General features: G+C 38.5%; 1 protein-coding gene and 1 non-coding gene across 3 annotated transcripts in view; one reads left to right on the forward strand and one right to left on the reverse strand.

The window, feature by feature from the left end:
* Positions 1-421: 421 nt before the first annotated feature.
* On the forward strand, positions 422-528 carry LOC112945141. Its single transcript, XR_003248959.1, has one exon. It is a non-coding gene; the product is annotated as a U6 spliceosomal RNA (small nuclear RNA).
* Positions 529-2,251: 1,723 nt separating this feature from the next.
* Positions 2,252-17,642, reverse strand: part of ARHGEF7 (Rho guanine nucleotide exchange factor 7) — a 71,064-nt gene continuing 55,673 nt past the window's right edge. The window contains exons 18-21 of one of the 2 annotated variants that reach the window (XM_026036659.1): positions 17,180-17,356; positions 8,738-8,837; positions 7,822-7,876; positions 2,252-5,114 (exon numbers count right to left, since the gene is read on the reverse strand). In XM_026036659.1, the coding sequence (XP_025892444.1) occupies positions 4,992-5,114; positions 7,822-7,876; positions 8,738-8,837; positions 17,180-17,356 (455 nt within the window). In that variant the 3' untranslated portion in view covers positions 2,252-4,991. The remainder of the gene's footprint in view (positions 5,115-7,821; positions 7,877-8,737; positions 8,838-17,179; positions 17,357-17,642) is intronic. The other variant, XM_026036660.1, reaches the window with a different exon arrangement.

Here is a 17,642-nt window from a genome sequence, read left to right on the forward strand (position 1 = left end):
CTGAAGGGAATTAACAAAAGGGCAAAAAAGCCTTTCAGAAACAAGAAGAAATTAAACACGAACTTTTACTTACCTGTTGACACAAGTTATGATTTGGAGAGAAATTCTGATGGTAATCAAAAAATAATGGTTACTTAAGGAGAACAAGTACCCAACATACAAGAACCCAACCAAAACAGAAGATGAGGGAAAAATCTTTTCTGTTTTTCATTCCAGCAACAGCTTAATCTCTCTCACATCTTCCTCAGCAAACATCTATCTTCCTAACYCTTTCAGTTCCTACTCTAAATCCCATCCTTGTAAGCAGAGTAGTTTATCTCAGGCATGCAGTACACTATACAGCAATGCCAGTAGCTATGTTATATATTTGTGTGGCTGGATGGTAAACAGCTGTCATTAAGTCATCTAACCAACTAACCATGTGCTCGCTTCGGCAGCACATATACTAAAATTGGAATGATACAGAGAGGATTAGCATGGCCCATSTGCAAAGATGACGCACAAATCTGTGAAGCATTCTGTATTTTTTACCCCAGACACCAGTACAAATTAGGGGTTGACCTGCTGGAGAGCAGCTCCACAGAGAGGGACCTGGGAGTCCTGATTGACACCAAGTTAACCATGAGGCAGCAGTGTGCCCTCGTGGCCAAGAAGGCCAATGGGATCCTGGCCTGCATCAGGAGCAGTGCTGCCAGCAGGTCAAGGGAGGGGATCCTGCCCCTCTCCTCAGCTCTGGTGTGGCTGCATCTGGAGTATTGGGGGCAGTTCTGGGCTCCCCAGGACAAGAGGGACATGGAGCTTCTAGAGAGGGTCCAGCGGAGAGCAAGAAAGGTGATTAAGGGACTGGAACATCTATCATATGAGGAGAGACTGAGTGAGTTGGGGCTGTTTAGCCTGAAGAAGAGAAGGTTAAGAGGGGATCTGATCAATATGTATAAATACTTGAAGGGAGAATGTAGGGAGGAAGGGGTCAAGCTCTTCTCAGTGGTGGCCAGTGATAGGACAAGGGGAAATGGGTTTAAGTTGAAACACAAGCAGTTCCAACTGTATGTGAGGAAGATCTTTTCTGTGGGGGTGACAGAGCCCTGGAACAGGCTGCCCAGGSAGGCTGTGGAGTCTCCTTCTCTGGAGGTCTCCAAACCCACCTGGATGCCRCCCTGTGCCCCGTGCTCTGGGTGTCCCTGCTGGAGCAGGGGGCTGGACTAGATGATCTCTAGAGACTCCTTTCAACCTCAACCATTCTGTGAACCAAATCAACSCTGAAAGTGTGTGGGATGAAGGGAGGAAGGATAGAGAAAGTGAACCTTGAAATGCTTTTAAGCGTCTGTGTTTCAATAATGAAACAAAAGAAAAGCCAGGAAATAAAAGATTTCTGTCAAAATATTACAGATGCTACACAAAAAGGCCTTTGCTATTTTCAACCACAGGATATTGATAAATTGAACTGTATTGGATATACAATTTTAACATATCTAAGACTGTTATTTACCCTTTCAAATACCTGTCCAAAGGCTGAAGCCACCTTATCAAACAGGCGCCTCTCTGCACTTCCTCTTACCTGTAGCTACACTACGGTTCCCACCATTAACAGCATCCTCATAATGTCAAGTGCGAGTGATGTTCCTAGGATGCACTCTCACCACCACTCTCTGCTTTATTYGAAGAGTTCATGCACGTAGATAAACTATTTATGGAGCAATTTGATTTTCTTGTGTTTTGTTGTTGTTTTTCTCCCTCACATCAGCTTCCATCTTTTATCTCCTGCATCTCTTGCAATGTCCTAGTTGGTTGAGGTTGCCAAAGACTTTGCAGTAAAAATTCCTAAATGCAAGAGAGCTAAGATCCTACTTCCTGTCCCTTTCTAAGTATCGATCTGTTTTATTATAAAAGACCATGAAAAGGACCTTTCAAAACAGTTTATCTACTATTAAGTAGCAAGGATTATTTGTATGAAAGACAGAAAAAAACAACACGTTTTCCTTCTTAATCTCATAATTCACACATTATATAAAATGTAACACTTCATTGTATAGGGGGAAAATCATGGTTTAATTACAGCAATGTAGCATAAACACTTTAGTAGTCCATATCAGGATATTATTGTGACATCTAAACTAAATTTGAGTTCTCCACAGTTACTGTAAACAGATACCCTAATATTCCCTAAATGATTGGCATTAAGAAGGTTTATACAAAGGCAACCAGTTGTTTAATCTTTAAGATGCCATGACATGGTGAGACAAACAAGCATACATCAGTAAGTACAGAGAAATGTTATGCTACATTTTGGACAGTTTAGAACTGAAAGTGCTTCACATCTACAGGATAAGAAATGGCTTCATCTCCTCATCCCTAAATGATGAGAGCAAAGAAATAACCCTTTAATAGGTTAAATAAACAGTGCCCCATTTATCCATGCTTATACAAAGTTCCCAACAATTCCGAAGGTCACATGGTGCAATTTACAATCTATTTACAGTATAACAAATTGTAAAAGAAAAAAGTTCAGATATTCCTTGGTTCCCAAAAGCCCGAATCTCGCTCTCTGCTCTAGAGCTAAGGACAAAAGCTACACACAGTATTAATTTTTTTTTCTTTTCTTTTTTTTTTTTTTTTTCTGTAAAAAAGCATCATCATCCCAATTCACCTTGACCAAAATCTGTCCCTAAGTCCTGGTCGTATTTAACAACTGCTTAATCCCAATGTTTAAGGCATGTTCATTAGACATCAGTATAAGGGTACTGTCAGAAGTAAGATCACAGGTACTGTAGTGTCAGCAAATTTTACACAGCAATGCTAGTCTTTACAACACAATGTCAAATAAAATCATGTTATGATGGAAGCTGTTCCTGAGTTAAAATTTGCTAAGTACAGCTAAAACTTAATGTTTGTACTTCTTCCTCTGGAATGTCCTTTCCTATATGTTCAACGGAAAATTAAAGTTAACACAGTAATATAGAAAGCAAAAACATGTTAGCATATGCAATTAATTTGCAGTGTTTAGTATCACGTAGCTTTTAGCAAGAGTATTTTCTAAATATGAAGATAATTATATTTGTCAGTTCACATTTTTCTGCAGCTGCAAACAACAGAAACACTTTTTTTGTTATTAACTTAAARGTTTTGAATACATGGAACTGAGCTAGAGAACATATTTTTAGTTCTTTCTTACAATCTGTTCTTCTAAAATTAAACATAAACATTTTATATTGCAGGAACGCAGATTTAAATACCTACAGATATACTTAGTTCTTTAAAATCAAATAATTCATATTATTAAGCATTTGTTCCCACAGAATTGCTTCTCAAATRTGTAATTTTTGATTTAAGCATACATTTTTCATCAGATTTAGGCTGCCCATGAAAGTTGTTATCATCTTCATCATGCAGGTTACAGCTCTGCAAAGTTTCTAAACATCTGCTCAAGTCCAAGCATTAAATTTAACACCAGTTAAAGGACATTAGAAAATCAGGACTACCAAAGGTGTGACTTGGTCTGAGCTATGTTTGCACTTTTGGATGTTAAATGCAGAAAAACAGCCCAGAAAAGGGGACTGTTTAGGGCTTGACCCAAAGTCTACTGAAATCAAAGAAACTTTTACGATGAGCTTTAAGGAACTTGGTAAGTGCTCCAACCAAAGCTCATCATTTGCAGTTAATGCGGCATCTCCTATTTTAGATGTAGGAAAGGAYTGCAGTAATTACACCTACCAGCCTAAGGAATAAAGGTTTTCAAAAGTATTCACTGTATGTACTGCCTTATCTGTCAGAGGTGCAAATTATGAATTTTCAATATGATGAACAAAACTTTTATTTCCAGATTTGTTTCTGTTTAAATTCTAGTGGGATGGAAACCAGTAATATTCTGAGAAAACAGGATGGGAAAGGAATGACTGACTACGCTTCCACAGTCTGGAAACTCTAAAYAAACCAAGGGTATCATATAGTGGTATAGAAAGAGAGCTCTGAATGGAGTTTGGCCTAGCCCATGTGCCTTACCTTACTCAAAAAGGTTAGCTAGAGTTTAACTGTTGTGACCATAAAAATAAATAGCAACAATTTATTCACAAAAAAAAAAAAAAAAGGATTCAGTTATCTTTTTGCTTTAGCAAACTGTATGATCCATTAAATTACCAGCCAGCTGTATCTTTAAGCCCAACAATAGAAAACGTAGTACATAAACACCTAAAAATCACAGTCAGTAAAAAGCAGGCAATACATCTYTCAGGGACCGACGTCTTTCGGTGGCCAAAGCACAGCAAATTAGTCCACCAAAGAAGCGTAAATAGATGTAGTAGATGTAAATCCCGGGCAATTGTTTTGCTAAAAATTATTTCTAGTGTTGATAAACACTTTCTGCAATTTGATTTAATACTGTTTTAAAGAACTGTAAACGGTTTTAAAGTGTATGCACAAGCATAAATAAGAGAATTTAAATACAGTGGTTAATAGGAAAAACTTCTTAAATTTGCTTGCGTGATGAATGGGTAATTCGGAACAAATCCATAATTATCCACAAAGAACGCTGGCCAACCATAGGTGAGACTAGTGCCATCACTTCTAACACTTGCGACCATTATCACAACAGGAGGAAAAAAAAAAAAAGCCACCTTATCGCCCTGATACATCAATCACATATGCATTCAAAATTACAGATATTTACAAGAAAAAATATATATTTAATTAAAAAGCCACTGAAAAACATGGACTTTTAGTCAGGTGCTGCACTTTCTGCAAAATGAGGTAATTTAGATGCAAACAAATTAAGTTTAGTAGAGTTCAGGATCCATGGTCTCCACACAAGTACAGATTGCTTCAGTGAATGGCTTGACCGTTTCTATATGTTCAGAGCAAGAGGAAAAAAAAAAAAAACAAACTAGATCCAGTTAAATCCTGTTTTGTAGTGCTCTTGATGCAACACTGACTAATGTCAGAAGGCTTCCCCGCTCAGTTTTAYAACTGGTCTTTCAATAGAAAGAAAAAAAAATTAGTTATAAGTTGGTTTCATCCCAAGAGGGGTCATTCATGTTCTTTAGAACTTTTCTAACAAGCTTCTCCAAGTCCTTGCGAGCTCTTTGTTCTTCTTCCAGTGATTTTTTCATCTTTTTGTTATCCTGTTGAATAGAGACAGAAATATCAGTATATTTTTTACAACAATAAACAGATCTTTTCCAGCACACACCAATCACCACAAATTCAGGAGGCTCTTCTCAGTAAGACTGTAACTAGCTGTTCAAAAGCAAAGCAGCTCTTCTGCCTTCTGCTAAAATAGTACAAGTCTGACACAGTACTTGACCCAATGAAAGAAAACCACCAAATGGAAACACAGGCATTTCCTGAGGTGTGCTTTACAATGCAGGTGCGAGTAATAGATGATCAATAATTTTCAATTCTTCTACTCAAAGCTGATCAATGAAGAGTGTATTTGGTGTTAAATGAGAAGAAATCACAACACTAACAGTAGTAAATACATCCCTCTAAGAGCCTCCTGTTATTATAACTAGTTTCACAATCTCAGAAAAGCTTCTTCAACATAATGCAAATTAACTTCCTTAATTAGGAGCAAATAGTTACAAGGAACATCTTGACATTTTTATTTACGTTCTCAGAAATATATATATTTTTAAGACCAAGTCTTAAGCCAGCCAGACAACTACAAACAGTAGAGAGAGAGTCTGAATTTAAAGAAACGCYATCCTCATGCACATGTATTAATGAATGTATCAGGTCTCAATATTCTGCACTGTGCACCAAAATGACATTATGACATTATTACTAGAGCTGTATCAATATCACTGACCAAACCACAGCAATGCTTACATGGTTTATTCCAGCAGAGACCATGGTGATGCTGGAAAAAGTAGGAGAGCAATATAACTGCTGTCTTAACTTCTGATTAAGACCCCAAGATCAAGGGTCTCCTGGTAYTGAATAACATGCGTCTATAATCCGGCGATTCCAACTGGACTCCCATTAGTTTTCATCTCCATAAATTTCTAGAAACTGAAAGGTATCCACCTCTGCCTCCTCCTTTCCTTCATTATCTCCCCAAGTCTGCTGGCAAACTGAGAAATTAAAATTTCTTCTTGAAGATCCACAGTTCCTTACTTTCCTTCCTGTTCCCTCATTCCCACCCTGTTCAGAAATCTATTACACTGTAATCCCTGTGGAAGAATAGCTATAACTAACTGATAACTGATCAATAACTGATGGGAACCGCTAAGTGACCCACTTTTTGTAGTAATGGTCACAAACTGGTGGCCTGGGATTGACAGCAGCCATCAGATACTCCTGGATGGGCTTCTGTCCGTGAAGCCTTGGGTCATGGGGACATTCCCATCTCAGAGATTCCCTCTGCCATTTCAAGAAGTTGCAACATCACAGCAAAGGACCAGTAAATGCTTACAAGCTATGATGTTCTACATCTGCAACGATGACCAAGGGCCTGGGGCATCTCTCGTATGAGGAGAGGGCTCGGAGGTCTGTGCCAGTTTAGCCTCAAGGAAACTGAGACGGGATCTTATCAGTGTGTGCAAATATCTTATGGGAGCGTGCCAAGAGCACGAGGACAGACTACCTTCAGTGGTGGCCAGCAATAGGAAATAGGAGACAACGACCACAGACTGAAGCACAAGAAGTTCTGTCTGAATTTGAGAAAAAACTTCTTTCCTGTGAGGGTGCCAGAGCCCTGGMACAGGCTGCCCAGGGAAGTTGTGGAATCTCCTTCACTGGAGGTCTCCAAACCCACCTGGATGCCGCCCTGTGCCCTGGGTGTCCCTGTTGGAGCAGGGGGCTGGACTAGATGATTTTAGAGGCCCTTTCCAATCTCAACCATTCTGGGATTCTGTGATCCCAAATATGCAGGAAAATGGAATAAGGTTTTAATAGCTCTTGGTTTTGAAAGCTATGAGAAAGCTCTCAGGAGATTGTCTGTTTGAAGAGGAAGAAGGGAAGAGGGCTGTTACTTGAAGTTTAGGAAAAGGTGACTTTTTCGGGGTCATGCACAGACCTGCAGAGCACTTTCATCCTTTATACTGGAGCAGTTAGGCCAGAGAAAGRCTCACAGCTTATCACAGAATTTCCTACGTTAAATGATCCATAATTTTAAAGATGACATGAAGTTTCACATAAAGMTGGGATACACATGCTTTATAGGCTGAAACCATCAAAAACATAAATGAGGTTTAAACACACTGTGTCTTAACAAGAGATATTTTTAAACTTAAAACATGCTTAAAACACCAGCTGCCTCTTCCCTACCAGCTATGCAGGTGAGAACTTATGCAATTCCCTCAAGTGATAAATTAGTCACCTAAACTAACCTGTAGCCCTCATTAAAAAAAAAAAAAAGGCCACACAATGAGCAGTGCAAAGGACTCATTTGTCTCCTGAAATGAGAGCTTTTAAGAACTGAGTTGCAGGAGGTGCTCTGATTACTGAAGGACTGTTAAAAATAAAAAGTCTAAACTAGCCCTATAAAAGTTTTATGCCCTAAGAACAAATAGTATTCTGCAGGCTCTACACATTTATTATAGCAACTTGTAACAGTTTACAAGTTATAGCATTCAAAAATAAATGAAAGCCAGCTTAGTAAATCACTCAGGATATWTAACACAATTCTCACAGGTCACATAACAACAAAACAGAGCATCTTTTGTCAAAATGGCAAGTTTTACTTTTAAAAGCAAATTTCAGGGTTTTAGTTTAGTGCAAGACGTAAATTCATCCCTACTAAACTACACCATTTAAAAATATGTATTTATTTGTATATTGTGCCTTCCATCCTTCCATTCTCTGGTATAAATATAGCAAGTTACCAACCTGTCTTAATTCCTGTACTTCATCCTTTAATGCATATACTGTGTCGACAAGGCTTCTAAGATAAGAAGAAAAGAATAACTGTTACAAGAGTTTTCAGAAAACATAAGGAAATCTAATATTAAACTGATATATGAAAAACACTAAAACCAAAAAACAGCTAACACGCATTTTCACAAACTTGTTTTAATCACCTCTTTGTGTGATTTATGTCATTACACGAGGACCTTTCACTACCTTCTATGACAGGACACAGGCCTCAAACAAAAACAGACTTGAAATGGAATCCTGTTACAGAAACATAATACAGAAACCAGCACAAGTCCATTCTGTGCATTGCTCCTGCAACAGAATTGTATTTCACTTTCAATATATTACTAAAAAAAAAGCATCCTAAATACAAAAAAAAAAAAAAAAAAANGGAAAGCCACTTACAAGTGAAAAACATCAATTCTTACTACAGAAGAAAGCAACGCAGTGGCACATACAGCATCTAAGTGAAGGGCCCACTACACTCATTGTATTCATTGCTCCTGCAACAGAATTGTATTTCACTTTCAATATATTACTAAAAAAAAAGCATCCTAAATACAAAAAAAAAAAAAAAAAAGAACAAAAAACATCCTCAAACTGGATACGCCACACAAAATGCAAAGATGATACCACAATTCTATAGCACTCAGGAAAGCCACTTACAAGTGAAAAACATCAATTCTTACTACAGAAGAAAGCAACGCAGTGGCACATACAGCATCTAAGTGAAGGGCCCACTACACTGCCAGGCCTGGCAGCGAACTCCAGACTCCTCCACTAGCAACATGACCCCCCCAACACATCCCTGGTGCTACAACAGGAGGTGGAAGGAGGAAAAAGAGTGCCAAGTCTGCTTTAATCCATCAGTCATTAAAAATTGTCTTACTTCTCTTCTATAACAGTCTGACCATTACTTTTAGTTTCTTCTACAATAATTTTCTCTTCTTCTGGAAGCAGGACTTGAGGAGCTGATTCTTTACGGGAACCTGTTGTAAAAATAAATTACAAAATGAGCACGTTGCAAATGATATTGGGATATTTGAAAGCTTGTTATTTCACATATTGTAAGATACACTATATGGCCAAGGTATTTCAGTTCTGTCCTCCCTTCTACACTTACAGTTACCAACATATCTTTTTACATTTGAATCCACAATCCTACACTTTAAAAAAAAAAAAAAAAAGGGGGGGGCTGACTCACTCCTACCCTTTTGGTGACAGAAGCCCTCCGTGTTATTGATAGAGAAGTTACAGCTAGTTTAAGGAACAGTACACTATAATATGCAGTACATTTATACAAATTTATCACAGCTGCAACAGAGAATGAATGAATGATGTGTTTAACTAACAGCAGTTTAAGCCTCAAGGCCAGATTTTGATCTCAYATTGATATACATCAAAGAAATAATTCCACTCTAAACTGAATTACTCTGTCAGTGAGGAGCAGAAGACAGATATCAAATGAGGCAAGGATGGAAGGAGGAAAAAATCATTTTCCCAGAAGGAAAGGCATAAACACCACAATTGTGCATATATGTGCATAGACATATATACACATACACGTAAACACAGCCCTTGAGGCCCATAATAAACTGCTACCAAATGAAACCGAGTTCATATTTAATACATAATTTTAAAACAGCTAAAATGGTTTGATGACAAAACTCAAAACATTCGGTAATATCTTCAGAATATTTTTTCTCAAATCTTACAATTTTAACATSAAAATAATTCATATAGTTTCTAAAAATGTTTCTAATTAGCAAAACTAATGCACAGAGATGTGTCCATCCAAAATGTATATATTTTTGAAATGTCATTTAATTAAGCTGCAACAAATTACTAGCATATTTTTCAATATGAAATTTTTTTGTATACATCTGTAAATAAATAGATATCTAGGAATTGTTTCAGAATTCAAGCAGAGTAGATAAGGCATTGAAGTTCTTGCATATTTAACTAACATATCCCAATCAATATTAACGATCAATAGGCAGTTGCTTACGCATTCATTGTAACCAATTTTGACTAAGCAGAATTAGCTTAATTTGAAAGACAGTTTGAACTGGTAATTGTCTACTACGGARTGAGTGCCCATTAGGAAAAATTACTTAGTTCTTGCCAACAGCTGCTTTGCAGTGACAGCGTTTTTATTCTAGAGTTCATCAACACACACAAAATTAAAGAAATCAAGCTCAATGAAAATATTAACTCACACTAAACACTGCTGTGTTGAGTTCTGCACATGAGCTTGTAGAARAGAAAAAGAATATAGCTCAGCTAGTTACATTATTTTAGGAAATAAGGTCAAATACCCTTTAATGGAGGAAAGAATTTTTAAGCTGTTTCTTTTAAGCAATCAGATTTTATGGAGTAATGACTACTGTACACCTSAGAACAGAAACTTGTCCTTGAAAGTTGTAATTCTTGACCTCTGTGGATAAATCTTTAATGGGTTGATTTAAAAAAATATACAACCCCACAAACTTCTTAGGGAAGGTTGATTTGAGAAATAAAGCTCTATAAGGGGCTCAAGGGCACTTCCCTGTTTGTGTTATCAACCATTAACTGCAAAAATGTCTCTCATCTGTTTCAATTAATTGGTTACTGCTCTGCTTTATTAGCTCAAAACAAACACAAAACATCGAGCTCACGGCTATTTCAGGGAGTTAGTTAAACACCTGCTGCCACTGGATCACTAAATTTGGGGTTCCAGCATCTCAATTCTGAGCACCTCAGTGCAGCACCCGCTGAGGGAGGAATTGAGCCAAGGAGGACTGTGTTTCTCCCCCGTGRTGCCCGTCAGCCAAAGGGAGCAGCACGCTACGGTTACTTCTATATGGAGCTCCGTTCAGTTGTCTTTGCCTGGTCAGAGTAACACGGGTCCTTTGAAAGGTAGAAATAGCATGGAGGAGACAGCTTTAAAACATAATGACAAAAACAAATCACAGCTGTATACAGGCATGCAGCTCAAACAGATGTGCACACATCAGCGCCTGCCTGCGGACCGCACAGCACACCTAACGCTGCGGAGACACACAAGGGGCAGCTCCATGAAAGCAAAGCTTTCCAGCCACATACAAATGGGGACGGCTGCTCCACACGTACACACTTACGTGATGCAAACTGCTGCTGTCTACAGCGACCTTTTTGGGGCACAATGTATTAACTAGCATGGAATTCAGGGTAAGTTTTAAGCTGGCTTTCATGGTTCTGATGCCCTAATTCACACTGCAACTTTTCTCACTCATACCGCAGAACCCTCTGCTTTTATGGTTCATCTTTATACTGAAAAAAAGAAGGCATTTTTCCTTTTTTAACCTCAAAGTATCAAAAGGTATAAGCATGCATCTATCCTGCAACACAACTGTMATCAAATGAATATTTACACAATAATATCAGACTTCCCGTGCCAAGCTCTAAGAGCAAAACTACAGTATTTCATTGTCTTGTTTCTCCATGCCATTTATGCAAAAAGCTTTGTTTCTTTTTTAAGAATGCATTTACTTGCAAATGTGCATCTAAATAGAAATTTTAAGAAGTGTCACTTCATTACTGGCACTAACTAATATTCCCTAAACCACATCTTGTGCCTCTGTCCGGATAGGACAGGAAGACAGAGGCTACATCATAGCTCGTATATTGCATTAGGGCAGTGGATGTCACATTCAGAGCTGCATTAAGGGAGTCCGGGAGGTTGCTACAGCTTAGATTACCCGTAAGCACCTCTCCAGGATGTATTCAAGGTTCACAAAGAAGAATCACAATTTGCTTCAGGTTGATGCAGCCACCATTCCTCCAYCCTAAATCTGCAAGTTCTGTGCTGAATTTCTTAGAGACTTCACTCAGCCTCATTCTGACTCAGACATGCAAAAAGACCGTATTTAAACTGACACCTAACACTCCTAGCCCTGCGCTACTTTGAGACAGTGCAACCTTAGTTTAAACTAAGGATGGAAGGGGGGGGGGGGAGGAGAAAGAGGGGGAGACGAGGGGAAGGAGGGATGGAGAGAGGGCAGGAGGGAGAGGGAGAAAAGGAGGGAGCAAGGGAGGGAAAGCCCTCTCCCTCCTGAGCCTTAACACCAGTTGGAAAGCAACAAGAGTGCAGACTGAACTCCAGGGAGGTTCCCAGTGACGTGTGGTTGCAAGTGTAACTCTGATCCCAGTTTATTTWTTTTCTTTATTTTTTATTCTCTCTTTGATGGGAGCAAGAGACATTTAAATTAAAAATAATAATAATAATAAATAAAAAGGTTCGTATGATATGATGCTGGTTCCTTACAGGAGTCAGACTTCAAAAGGAGGAGTGCTGGTAATCAGTCTGGTCCTTCTTTTTGAATCTTTTAGGAGGCACGAGGGGAGTCCAGAAGTTTTCCTCAGAACTTATCACATCAGGCAGAAGGGAAACACGAGCAGAAGCAGATGATATTTAGATATTTTTTCCATTGTAAGCAATATTAATTCTCTGCTTATGTTCAGAGACACCTCATTTACTTAGGAACCTTCTAAGCCAACAAAGTAGTAGCGGAGGGAAAGCAGAGGTGAGGATTCACCCCCTGCTCCGAGCAGCTAAGCTCAGGGCCTCAGCAGGCAGTCCACCAAGAACAGGAGGCCTCCAGAAGGCCCTTGTGCCAAGGCTCAGCCTAGGTGCTTTCATGGCRAATGAGAGATTTGCCTTTCGCCTGCGATTATGAGGTTCTTAATTTGAGCAACAGAAGTTCAGCTCTTAAATTTGCCCATATTCCCCTCTGTGGTGGTTCATGTCCCAAACTCATGGCATAATTTGATACCACAAGGAACAGCTCTACTAAACTACTAAACAACTCCTAAGCATCTCTCTCTCTTTTTTTTTTTTTTTTTTTTTTTTTTTTTTGAATTTGGAGAGGCAAGGAGAGGAACAAAGCAAAATAATAATATTGGGTCATATGAATAAAGTTAAAAACTTAAAAACCGGATTTGCAAATATACAATTTGGGTTTCTACCAACTGAACTAGAATCTCTTCACAAGCTAAGAAGCTCTTCAAACTTATTCCCCTGAGTTTCAAAGACAGAAGTCTGACTGGCAACTGAAACACAAATACGTGCACATACACCCGGTAAAAGCCTGATTAGCCACCAGGGCACACAAGACATGGCATTTTCCTGTGGAAGCAAAAACTGCACAAAACATAAGAATTACTCATGAGTTTAAACACACAACTTCTCCTTACATTAGCCAAATTCAAGATGTTGAAATGGATGACCAGACCGGCCACAATAACTCTTTTTCTCCAAGAATCTTTAGTGAACTCCCAAAATSAAGAATCCTAAAATTAGTGAATTAGTGCTTCCAAGCTCTAGCCAAAGCACTAATAAATAAACAAACAAACAAAATCATTCATGGTACAGATCTGCTGAAGTCAAGAGGAAGCTCTTCAGTATCTCATGCAGGCAACAATTCATAATGGGCCAAGCTTAAGCCCTCACTATAAATTTTACAGCCTTGGGAGTAGCAAACAGGTCTTGACATGAATGTTTTATGATTCTTTTTTAACTGGTAGAGATACTGGTAGGAAAGAACTCCACATAACTAAGATGACAGATTTGTACAGTTTACAGCAAAATGTTTTGATCATTGAAATGGACTGTAATCAATGAGCAACTCAATATGCAGGTCTTGGCCATTTAAGAACACAGTAAATACTCTGATAGACRCAGAAATCACCTGAAAAAGTGAGAGATTTCTAAGACAATTTTTGAGAGAGCTGCCCTACTGTTTCCTGTATTTCATCAACCAATAAAAAATACGCAACCGGAGGGCTGTAGGGCTAAAACTACAATTGCTACAGTCCTAGCAAAAGTTTTTAAGACACTGTAGGAGTACTAGGGGATTATATCTGCTGTCTGCTCCTTCACGATATATATTCTGATGCAAACATTTTAGTATTTACAGTAGTCCRTTATTTTATTTAAATTCTGTCAAATTTAAGCAGCTTTTAGTAGAAGCACTCAGAATAACTGTTGTTTTAAAGACCAATATGTTATAGTATTTAATCTTAAAAATATATAAGGGTGTAGAAASAGAAACCATCTCTGGTAACAGGGCTTACAGAAATTGGTCTTGAATTGTTCCAGTTATTCAGCCTGTGCTTTTACTGAGCACATACCAGTACAAACAATAAAAAAAGGCAATAAAATCAGTTAAAAAATTAAAATGACAGTCAACAAAGTCAGAAAAACATGGCAAAGTTTCCACAGGGGGGATAATATACATAAGGATACACAGTTCAGGTGGAGTTGCCTGCAGTTGTTAATTACATTGAACACATTCATGTAACACAAGCACATTAAATTGAACACTGAGTCGACAAAAATACCCCCCACTTTTGCCTCAAAATTTGCTTGCTCTGGAGAGGAGAGAGAGGGAAAGGAGGCAAGGGGAGAAGAGGGAGGTAAGAAGAGGTACGGTGCAAGTTCTGCCATCCTTTTCCCCCTATGCAAGAATTAARTATTAAAGTCACAGTCTAGCAAATGCAAAATTTATTTCAACTGTACATAACAGATATCCTTTGTATAGAAAACAAAACACTGAGTTGATATATGCAACCACAAACAATAGGCATACTGTACAGTACAATGCAACATTCAGATATACATCCATTTTGTGGTTTCAAAAGGCAGTCGCCTACTAAAGATGGCTTCTCCCATTCACAAATGAAGTTCACAATATAGATCATTTTCTTCTATGTCTCACGCCACTATATACACACATTACTGTGTTTTGGCAAGGTTATGCAAAACACCCAATTAATACAGATCGGTTTGGGCTTATGGCAAGTACTAGTTTTATGGAAACACTGGATAAGCCACGTGAAGAGGGGCTGACAATGGCTTGAACCTACCTTCTCATTCAGACTCTCCATCCTTGCAGTATTAACTGTACACGTGTATTTTACAGAATTGCATAAACATCAGGTACTAGTGTTACCAGGACTAAAGTTCCACAAAAATAGAAACACGGACCCTTTGGACTGAATACCACCATCTCCACACTTGCATTTTTTTTAAGCGTGTTGCATTAATACTCCTCATCAGTTCACAATAGCTCTTGGCCTGTAACACTGAAGGCAGCAAATGATTTTAACTGTGCAGTGATGTTAATATGAAAGATCGTAATTATGGTAACTATGTGACTCAAATGCTACAATAATTAATGGTGGTAAACTGTCAAAGCTTTGGTGCATAGAAAGTCAATAGAATCTTCAGATCTGGGTAACAAAACATTCTGCGTGATAAGGAAAGTTCCAGTGCAGCAACTGTATTTCAAACTCATATTTACACTATATAACATATAACAGACATGAAAGAACTATCATTTATCCAATGCAGAAMAGATTAGTTAACTAGAACACCACAGCTTAAGAAACGGGGAAAAAAGCAATCCATACTTTTCATATAATTTAGAACAAATACTCTTGACTCAAAGGAAAAGCAAAGTGGCTTACAGATGCACAGTGGAATGGCATGGGGCACACAGACTTATTTCAGCTCTCTAACCAAGACTCCTCCGGTTCAAATAAAACTATAYGTAAGTTCCTCGTCATTAAGTTAACAAATGACCTTTTTTTTTTTTTTTTCTCCTCCTCATGTACCCCTGAAAATTCTCTTCAGTGACCAATGTGGCTTCTGTTAGTCCAATTTGCAAATACAAACAACAGCGAGAGGATAGAACAGGTGACCAAACAATGCAAGACCGAATGTAAATCTACAGACAGCAACTACTTGGAAATAGCTTCCTCCATGCCAATAACCTTTGGGAATCATTTGTGTCTAGCAGTTATTCACTTTCTGCTCAAGTTAACTGCAGAAATTGATTATAATTAAATTAGTAATTATTATTTCATTATTGTAAACTTTTGAAGAGTGTGATCAAGTTCCCAGGCAGCAGTCAATTGCACCATGATTACTCTGGGCTTGTTCAAGCACTAATACTCGCTTTTCATCCCGATTGGAAAGGGAGTTAGGGAATTGCAGCYGGGCATCCTGGCGACAATGAGAACTGCTGCTGCCCTTTTAGCACAGGCTTTTCCCTAATGCTAGTGAATTAGAAAATCTTTCATCTTTGTTTCAGTTCCAATTGTGTCATCCACGAGGCAGACCCCATGCTCGGCCCCACGCTTGGCCCACGTGCAGGTCCTAGACCTTCAGCTGGGAATGAGGTGTCACAGCTCTCTGCAAAACCAACATTACTGTAAGGAAAGGGTTGTTGCTGAAAACCAACCTGCTCACGGGAAAAGTTACAAGACAAAATCCATCACGGACATGCTCCAAAYGGGAAAAAACGAAAGCCAAGCACTCTATTCTTGAGAGCTTCACACAAGTTGATCGCATCTGGTCACACCTGTACCTAGAGCTTCACCTGCTGAACACTCAAGCTCATCTRGGGAACCACTTCCATCTTGTCTTTTCAAGAGGAACAGTCAACTGATAGTTGACAGCTCTGCATTTTAACAGGCAAGTAAGCATCTAAATCTGCTTTCTACCGCACTATCGCATACAGTAAAGTGACAGTATGACCGTAAGTTACATGAGATTTCCAAAACACTGCATGTAATGAGCATGGGCTGCCAGGTTTTCATGATAACTGCCAGACTGGGAGTGAGGGGAAGCAGTGTGATCCTTCATATAAACGTCTAAGCAATGAGGAAAAGGCAGCAGTATAAAAACAGAAATTTTCATGGATTAGCATATGTTCTTCCAAACAAGTGGGACCGATATGTGAATATCTGAATGATTTTACATTTCTTGTACTCCTTGCTTTTCAATCAGATTTCTTTTACTCTACCAGCTTTGTAATTTGCTAATAATATATAGAAAATTCAACCACTAAGGCTAAAGTATTTCCGTATTGCTGGCACTTGGCTCACAGACCAGTATGGTTTCAGTACAAAATACAAAAAACGTGCTGTATCCAAAAGAAACACAAAAAAAAAAAAAGAGAAGAAGAAAGGACCTGTTGCTACACTGACCAAGTCAAAAAAACAGACCATTCAGAGCTACATATTAATGTCAGTCACTTAAAAAACCCTCAATACCATCCTTAACAGGATATACACTCTTTAAAATGACTTATTGGTATGTGTATTAAATTGGCAATAGAGCCTTCCACCAGGTATAACTCAAGTGTCAGAAGCTCCCTCGGAAGTTGTTAAAATATCACATTAAAGAGACAAGGAACAGCAAGAAAACATCTAAGAAAAGCAGGCTGTGATACAACAAGCATTTGTTAAGAAAAAAGCTCAGAAGTGCATTAGTTCTGGTGAGAGATATATGAGCAACAGCTCTTACGAGATGTAGACCCCATTCTGTAACTATGGGCTGTCCATATACTGTCATAGTCAGAGTCTTCTGAGAGGTCTGAAGGCTCCAAACGAGAAAGGCTACTGCGACGACCCAAGGAGTCTAGACTTGATTGGTCATCATCAGCCAAGACGTGATTATGCATCAGGTCAGTGCCTTGCCATGCTAAGGATGTATGGGTGAAATGAGATGGCGGATGTGGATAGGCAGAGGTGGGATGAGGAGGAGAACGGAAGGAAAAGCCACAACCAAACACATGAAACAAAAGCAAAAGGTGATGGGAAGAGAAGGAAAAGAGAAAATATTGTTAAAAAGGCACCAAAGCTTTTTTCTTTTCTTTTTTTTTTTTTTTTTTTTTTTTGGTTGGGCTTTCAGTATAAATTACATTCATCACGTAATAACTTTTGAATTTTTATAACACAATTTTCAAAGTTGCGGTTAAGTTTTGAAG

Source organism: Nothoprocta perdicaria, unplaced genomic scaffold, assembly GCF_003342845.1.
Source record: "Nothoprocta perdicaria isolate Ctin4 unplaced genomic scaffold, notPer1 scaffold_183, whole genome shotgun sequence".
Taxonomy (NCBI): domain Eukaryota; kingdom Metazoa; phylum Chordata; class Aves; order Tinamiformes; family Tinamidae; genus Nothoprocta; species Nothoprocta perdicaria.